A 9,340-nucleotide genomic window follows, 5' to 3' on the forward strand; every position below is an offset into this window, starting at 1 on the left:
CTCCCATGTAGATGCAGTGGTCAAGAAGGCACAACAACGCCCCTTCTTCCTCAGGCAGCTTAGGAAGTTTGGCATGTCCATAATGACCCTCACCGGCGTTTACAGATACACAGGAGGAAGCATACTATCAGGATACATATCAGCCTAGTACGGCAACTGCTCTGCCCAGGACCCTAAGAAACTAGAGAAAGTTGTGTGCACAGTTCAGACCATCTTCCCTTCCATTTACACTTCTCATTGCCATGGGAAGGCTGCCAATATCATCAAAGACCCATCCCACCCTTGTACGGCTCTCTTCCAACTTCTTCCATGAGCTGAAGATACAGAAGTTTGGACACGCGCAGCAACAGGTTCAAGAACAGTGATGAATTAAACTGATGAATGGACCTCTCTAACTTCAAATAATGCTGATCTTGCTAATATTGATCTGCTTTGTGCACCTCCTGTGCAGTTGTAACCTGTATTCCTCACTTTGTCTAAGCATCTTATGATCTGTATGTCCTTGCTTGCTACGATCTGCCTGCACTGCTCACAAAACAGAACTTTTCACTGTACTTAGGTACATGTGACGACAATAAATCAAATCAAATCATCAGGGTTCTTCTCAATATCTCGGTAACAATGTTCATCATACCAAAGTAACCTGTAACTGGTTGCTAATATGCAACAAACCACTTCTTATTCAATACCAGAGCCTCTTCTATTTAGACAAGTCAGTTAATTTTGAAGGAAGAGAGTTCCAATGACTCCCATCCAATGTGAGAAAAAATGTCTCTTCATTTCTGTCATAAGTGGCTGACTCCTTATTTTTAACAGAGTGACTTCTCATTCTAAGTTCTCCCACAAGACAAATCTGTCCACGTCCACCCTGTTAGCACCACTCAGGATCTTGTGTACTTCAGTCCATTCACCCCTTACTCTTCCTAATGAGGAACCTCCAACCCAAGCACTAACATGTCTTCCCTTCGTCCTGACACAGATAGAACCATTGCATATTGCGAGTACCAACTGTAATTACAATGGAATATATTTATGGACTGAAGTTGGAGGTGACTTTTGTTCATCCTGTTTTGGATGGCAGAAATGCAATTGCAGAAACATGAGAGCTGATGGGTTTGGACACTAGATATCTTAAAGGTACATTTGGAATCTGGTATTGTGTTTTCAAGTGATGTTTTTGGTGTGAAATAGGGAGGAACCAAGGATATAGCCCTAGATATAACAGGGGAAGGATCCAGAATTAACATTGCGAGAGTAGAAAGAAAAAACATTACAAGAGATTCTCTGGCTAAGACCAGATTGTTAAAAATAGGATCAAGTAAGAGCAGTCTCACTCATCTTGAAAATGGAGAAGAGACATTGAAGGACAACGATGAGGACAACTGAGTGAAGGGCTGCAGACAGATCGAGAAGGATGTGAAGTGTTGTACTCTGGTTACAGTCATGCAGAATGTCATTTGTGACATTGTTAAGGGTTACTTCAGCACCGCATCTGACAGATAGTACTTTCAGTTACCAAAAGAGTTAATTATAAAGGCATATAGCAGAATGAGCACACAGAATATTTCCTGATGTTCAATAAGTAATACCAGTACTTACTGATTTTAACAGCTTTTTAAAAATTCATTCATAGGATGTGGGCATTACTGGCTATGCCAGCATTTATTGCCAATCTTTAATTGCCTCGGGGTCAGTTAAGAGTCAGCCACAATGCTGCGTGTCTAGAGTCACATGGAGAGGATGGCAGTTTGCTTCTCTAAAGGGCTTTGGTGAACCAGATGGGTTTTTCCCCCAATAATTGATTCTTGGTTATCATTGGACTCTGAATTGCAGATTTTAATTGAATTCAAATTCCACCATCTGCCATGGCAGGATTAGAACCCAGGGTCCCAGAACATTACCTGGGTCTCTAGATTAACAAACTAGTGATAATACCAGTAGACCATCGCCTCAGCTGTGCTGAGTTTAGGCAGTGCCAGCTCTTCAACTGGCTGCATCTCATATTTAAACTGGAATTACCTACTGATGAGATTTGGGTGTAAAAACTTTCAATTATGATAGCTTGTTACTATACAGTAATTTCCTGGGTTTGAAACTTCTGTTATTTCATTATTTGACTTCAACAAATAACCACAAACATCCACATCCTGAATGATGGAAGAGCCCAGGACATCAGTGCAAAAGAAAAGGCTGAAGCATTCTCAGCAATCTTCAGCCAGAGGTGCCGAATGGATAAACCATGTCAGCCTCCTCCAATGGTTCCAAGAAACCAATCTTCAGCCAATTCACTTTTTTTTCCTTTACTCATTTGCAGGATGAGGGCATCACTTTCTGGGCAGCATTTATTGCCTATCCCTAATTGCCCAGAGGGCAGTTAAGAGTCAACCACATTGTTGTGGGTCTGGAGTCGCATGTAGGCCAGACCAGGTAAGGATTGTAGTTTCCTTCCCTAAAGGGCATTAGTGAACCAGATGGATTTTTCCGACAATCGACAATGGATTCATGGTCATCATTAGATTCTTAATTCCAGATATTCATTGAATTCAGATTCCACCCTCCACCCTCTGCCATGGCAGGATTCGAACCCAGGTCCCCAGAACATTACCTGGGTTTCTGGATTAACAGTCCGGCGATAATACCACTAAGCCATCACTTCCTGTCAATTCACTTTGTGTGATGTCAAGAAATGGATGTAGACACTGGATACTGCAAAACTTATGGGCTCAGACAACATTCCGGCAATAATACTGAAGACTTGTGCTACAGAACATGCCATTCCCTTAGCAAGCTGTTCCAGTACAGTTACAACACTGGCACCTATCCGAAAATGTGGAAGATTGCCCAGGTATGTCCTGTACATGACAAAAACAGGCCAACTCCAACCCAGCCAGACACCACCCCATCAGTCTACTCTCAATCATCAGTAAAATGATGGAAGGTGTCATCAACAGTGCTATCAAGCAGAAACTGCTCAGCAATAACCTTCTCAGTGATGCCCAGTTTGGGGTCCGGCAGGGCCACTCAGCTCCTGACCTCATTACAGCCTTGGTTCAAACATGGACAAAAGAGCTGAATTCCAGAGGTGAGGTGAGAGTGACAGCCGTTGACTTCAAGGCTACATTCGACCGAGTGTGGCATCAAGGAGCCCTAGCAAAACTGGAATCAATGAACTCTGTGCTGGTTGGAGTCATACCTGACACAGAGGAAGATGGTCGTGGTTGTTAGAAGTCGATCATCTCAGCTCCAGGACATCTCTACAGGGGTTCCTCAGGGTAGTGCCCTAGGCCCAACCGTCTTCAGCTGCTTCATCAGTGACCTTCCCTCCATCATAAGGTCAAAAGTGGGGATGTTTGCCGAAGATTGCACAATGTTCAGCACCATTTGCAACTTGTCACGTACTGAAGCAGTCCATGTTGAAATGCAACAGAATCTGGACAATATTCAGGCTTGTGCTGAGAAGTGGCAAGTAATATTTGCGCCACACAAAAGCCAAGCTGTGATCATCTCCAATAAGAACCAATCTAACTTTGCCTTGACATTCAATAGTTTTACAATCGCTAAATCCCCCACTATCAACATCCTGGGGGTTATCCATTAACTAGAAACTCAAGTGGACTCACCACATAAACACAGTGGCTGCAAGAGCAGGTCAGAGGCTACAAATACTGTGGTGAGTAATCACCTCCTGACTCCTCAAAGTTTGACCATCATTTACAAGGCATAAGTCAGGTCTGTGATGGAATACTCCTCACTTGCCTGAATGGGTACAGCTCCAACAACACTCAAGAAATTTGACAGCATCCAGGAAAAAGCAGCCCTCTTGACAGGCAGTATACCCACAAGCATCCACTTCCTCCTCCACCGACGCTCAGTAGCGGCAGTGTGTACTATCTACAAGATGCACTGCAGAAATTCACCAAAGATCCTCAGACAGCACCTTCCAAACCCATGACCACTTCCGTCTAGAAAGACAAGGGCAGCACGTACTTGGGACATGCAGGTTCCCTACAAGCCACTCATCATCCTGACTTGGAAATATGTCACTGTTCCCTCATTGTTGCTGGGTCAAAATCCTGGAATTCCCTCCCTATCAGCATTGTGGGTCAACCCACAGCAGGTGGACTGCAGCGATTCAAGAAGGCAGCTCACCAACACCTTCTCAAGGGCAACAAGGGACGGGCAATAACTGCTGGTCCAGGCAGCGACGCCCACATCCCACAAAGGAATAAAAAAAATCCATTACTTTTTTGGCAAACAAATTATATTATGTACCTTTTATCAGCATGTGTACTCCAGCATTGACTACTTTTGCACCAAGCTCATGGTCTGGAGACATGGATTTGAATCCTATCATGACAGTGAAATTTGAATTCAATTAATAAAACTAAAATTAAAAGCTAGTCTAATGGCAAGCAAAACCAAAGTCCTCTGGATCTGTGTGAGCCTGACCCCGTCCACTCATGATTCTTTTACCTTACTGTGAAAAAACACACAGGAGGAAACCCAAAGCTATTTACAAACTGCCAGGTAGAGACACCTTGAAATCGTTGTGACAAAACCCCTCAGCAAGAGAAACAGGACAGAACACGTCTCCTAAAAGCACAGTATCATCACATCATAGAGGAAGAACAATCACTTGGGTGAGATGAGGAAGGTTGCTTAGTGAATAGGAAACGATCTAGCACGAGGAAGCATGTTTAAAATAGCAAAAACTGAGGGCATAGTGGTGGTGTCACTGGACTAGTAGTCTAGAACCCCAGGTTCATAGTTTTGAGTAGGTTTGAATCCCATATGGTAGGCAGGTGAAATTTGTATTCAGCAAAAACCAGAAATAAAAGCTAGCTTAGTGGTAAAAACTCACCTGCTTAATTAATGTCCTTTAGGGAAGGAAAGTGCTGTCCTTACCTGGTCTGGCCTACATGACTCCAGACCCACAGCAATGTAACTTAATGCTCAAGGGCAATTAAGGATGGGCAATAAGTGCTGGCCCAGCCAGTGACATCTACATTCAATGAGCAAGTGAAAAATAGGAGAGGAAACTGGAAAAAATAAATTATAACAGAGAACATTTATGTTGATACTATCCTATACAGAACATGTTGTAAAACCGGGAAAGCAAGGGAACCTCACTGTTGGCAATATTATAACCTGCTTCTAGAGCAACTACTAGTTCGGCTGAGGAATTTGAATATACTTTTTGGGGTAGATTTTGACTTTATATTATAGTGTAAGGTGGGTAATAATGTGTTGGCTGTCCAATTTATAACTCTCCTGAAATGTAATTCATTTCTTTTAGAGTATCACACAAAAACAAGTCCTAATCCTTTGAACTCCTGAACAAACTAGAATTCCAATCCTAGCCTTTTTTGAAAGTGCTGATCCATGCTGGGATTTAGTTCTGTGGGCAATGTCTGTCTTTCTTTTATTTTTGTCATGAGATGTGGATGCCACTTTGTGCGCATCTCTAATCGTCCTTGAGAATGTGCTGAAACAGCCCCTTGTTGAAATGCTGCAGCCTGTTTGGTGTAGGTACACCCACGGTGCTGTTAGGGAGATAGTCCCCAGGCATTTGACCCAGTGGTAGTGAAAGATGATACATCGCCAACTCAGGAATTATGGCTTGATGGGGAGCTTGCATATGTTGTTACTGAATTGCAGAAGTGTTACAGTGCAAGAGGAGGCCATTTGGCCCATCATATCTGCAATGGCTCTACAAATGAGCACCATAAATTTGTGCCATTCTCCTTTTTTCCCATACACTTGCATATCATTTCCATTTAAATAATTGAATGCCTTGATTGAACCTACCTTCATCACCCTTTGAAACAGTGCATTCCAGACCGGAAACACTCATTGCGTGAATTTAGTTTGTCTCACATCACCCTTGCTTATTTTACAAATCACCTTAAATCTGTGACATCTTATTCTCAAGACAACAAGGTGCAGGGCTGGATGAACACAGCAGGCCAAGCAGCATCATAGGAGCAGACAGGCTGACGTTTCGGGCCTAGACCCTTCATCAGAAAAGGGGGAGGGGAAGGGGGTTTTGAAATAAATAGGGAGAGAGTGGGGGGCGGATAGAAGAGGGATAGAGGAGAGGATAGGTGGAGAGGAAACAAACAGGTCGAAGAGGCGGGGATGGGGCCAGGAAAGGTGAGTGTAGGTAGGGAGTTAGGAAGGGGATAGGTCAGTCCAGGGAGGACGGACAGGTCAAGGGGGCTCCACCACACCCGGCACTTTTCCCTGCAACCGCAGGAAGTGCTACACCTGCCCCCATACCTCCTCCCTCACCCCCATCCCAGGCCCCAAGAAGACTTTCCACATCAAGCAGATGTTCACCTGCACATCTGCCAATGTGGTATACTGCATCCGCTGTACCCAGTGTGGCTACCTCGACATCGGGGAAACCAAGCGGAGACTCGGGGACCGCTTTGCAGAACACCTACGCTCGGTTCGCAACAAACAACTGCACCTCCCAGTCGCGAACCATTTCAACTCCCCCTCCCATTCCTCAGACGACATGTCCATCCTGGGCCTCCTGCAGTGCCACAACGATGCCACCCGAAGGTTGCAGGAACAGCAACTCATATTCCGCTTGGGAACCCTGCAGCCCAATGGTATCAATGTGGATTTCACAAGTTTCAAAATCTCCCCTCCCCCCACCGCATCCCAAAACCAGTCCAACTCGTCCCTGCCTCCCTAACCTGTTCTTCCTCCCACCTATCCCCTCCTCCCACCTCAAGCCGCACCTCCATCTCCTACCGACCAACCTCATCCCGCCCCCTTGACCTGTCCGTCCTCCCTGGACTGACCTATCCCCTTCCTAACTCCCTACCTACACTCACCTTTCCTGGCCCCATCCCCGCCTCTTCGACCTGTTTGTTTCCTCTCCACCTATCCTCTCCTCTATCCCTCTTCTATCCGCCTCCCACTCTCTCCCTATTTATTTCAAAACCCCCTTCCCCTCCCCCTTTTCTGATGAAGGGTCTAGGCCCGAAACGTCAGCCTCTCTGCTCCTATGATGCTGCTTGGCCTGCTGTGTTCATCCAGCCCTGCACCTTGTTGTCTCGGATTCTCCAGCATCTGCAGTTCCTACTACATCTTATTCTCAATCCATTTTTGATTGGGATCAATTTCTCCCTGTCTGCTCTATCCCGCTCCCCCATGAATAGGAATATTTCTGTCCGGTCTCCCCTCAGCCTTGTTTCCAACCTCTCCAATCTATCCTTACACTGAAGTTTCTCATCCCTGGCATCAATCTTGTCCTCTCTCCAATGCATTCACATCCTTCCCATAGAGTTGTGCACAAACTGTACACCAGTTGAGGTCTAACAAGTATCTTATACAAGTTACTGTTGCACTTCAAATTCCTATCAATAAAGCCCAGGATTTATATCCTTACTAACTGCTGTCTCCACCTGTCCTGCCACCTTCAGTGATATGTGCACGTATTCACCGAGTCCCTCTGCTCCTACACCCCTTTTAGATTTACGCAGCTTGTTTTGTATTGTCTGTCCAAGTTCTTCCTACCAAAATGCATTATTTCACACTTTTTTGCATTGAACTTCATCAGTGGATAGCCATAAGCTGTATTAACCTGCATAACTAGTCCAAAAATACAGAATATGGCGATTCAAAAAGGCTGCTCATGCCAACCTCCTCAAAGACAACTGGGGATGGTCAGTAAATGCCAGCATGGCCAGTGGTGCTCACATCCTGTGAATGAATCTATTTTAACAGTCCTTTGTAAAGTGCCTGCATTGTCCCTGTTGTGATCAACTATCTCAACGTAGACTTTGACCCAGTCTTGGATCTTCCTGACTTGTGCAATTCAGTATCACAACAGCAGTGCATTTGTCAACAGCCATTAACGAAACCTTGAATAAATTTCAAAAACACAGATCCTCTATTTTCAGTTCAGTCCCATGAGATTTTACTTGACTAGTTATTATTTCTTTAAGGAATTGATCTTAGCATTTGAGTCTTTTATTTCTTGGTGTTGTTAGAGAATTGTTCACATAATCTTTATTGTCTAGCTTCTGGAGATTTCCTATATATGTAAATTTTTTTTTTCTTTCAGGAGGAGTCTTGGTGTGGAACAAGGCCAAACTGTTTACGTAATATTGGCAGAAACGAATGGCAATAAAAATCTCAATGAGCTGTGAAGAACAGCAGGAGAACTACTGTTGAACAAGACAATTGCTTTTCTGCCTGTGTTGCTGCACAGCTTCATGGAAATCCAAGCAGACACAGAACATCTGTGAAATGTGTCTCTAAGGCATGTCAACTGAAGAATAGACCTCTTCAGCAAAACACTGGGAGCTCTATCTTTTCATATTATCAAGCTTTGAAAAAAAAAGATTCGAGTACTCCTCAAGGCTTCTGGATGAGTAAAAGAAAAACAGCAGCCAGTGCCCTGAGAGTTTAATTGATTAGGGCAATGGCAGAAAAGTTTGACTGCATCACCCATGTCCATGGGTTTGATCTAGGTGCCCGTTATATCGAGTTGAAACCTTTGGGATATGGCGCCAACGGATTGGTTTTTGCAGCAATAGACAGCCAAAGCTACCGTAAGGTTGCAGTGAAGAAGATCATTATTAGTGACTCGCGAAGTATCAAGCACGCTCTACGAGAGATCAAAATTGTCCGTCGATTGGATCATGACAACATCGTAAAGGTTTTTGAGGTCCTCGGCCCCAAAGGAAGTGATATACCTCGTGATATCTGGAGGTTGAGTGTGGTGTACATAGTCCAAGAACACATGGACACAGACCTTGCTCGCCTTTTGGAGCAGGGACCCCTCTCAAAGGAACACGCTAAGCTTTTTATGTACCAGCTACTTCGCGGACTCAAATATATTCATTCAGCTAACATACTGCATAGAGATCTAAAGCCAGCCAATATCTTTATCAACACCGAAGATCTTGTGTTGAAAATTGGTGACTTTGGATTGGCAAGAATTGTGGACCCACATTATTCACACAAAGTAAGTAAGCTACATTAAAGCTCATTGGCTTAACTCAGTACTGGATTATCCAGCATTGTTAGCTGCCAAATTCAATAACTGGGACAGGAAACCACAACCTGCCTACAGAGAGTATAAAAAGAAACATTTACGGACAGATGTCTTGATTTTACACTCAGAAGGACTGGGCAGCAGTAAGTCCCTGAAGGTGTGCTGAACACTGCTTTTATACTGAGATAGTAGGAACTGCAGATGCTGGAGAATCCGAGACAACAAGGTGCAGGGCTGGATGAACACAGCAGGCCAAGCAGCATCATAGGAGCAGAGAGGCTGACGTTTCGGGCCTAGACCCTTCATCAGAAAAGCTTTTCTGAT

The 9,340-nt window shown here is 44.3% G+C and overlaps 1 protein-coding gene across 1 annotated transcript in view; it reads left to right on the forward strand.

Moving 5' to 3' along the window:
- The first annotated feature begins 8,440 nt into the window (after positions 1-8,440).
- The window catches only part of LOC109930115 (mitogen-activated protein kinase 4), a 60,381-nt gene continuing 59,481 nt past the window's right edge, over positions 8,441-9,340 (forward strand). The window contains exon 1 of the mRNA XM_020529654.2: positions 8,441-8,986. Within this exon, the coding sequence (XP_020385243.1) occupies positions 8,441-8,986 (546 nt within the window). The remainder of the gene's footprint in view (positions 8,987-9,340) is intronic.

This window comes from Rhincodon typus, chromosome 1, assembly GCF_021869965.1.
Source record: "Rhincodon typus isolate 14 chromosome 1, sRhiTyp1.1, whole genome shotgun sequence".
NCBI lineage: Eukaryota > Metazoa > Chordata > Chondrichthyes > Orectolobiformes > Rhincodontidae > Rhincodon > Rhincodon typus.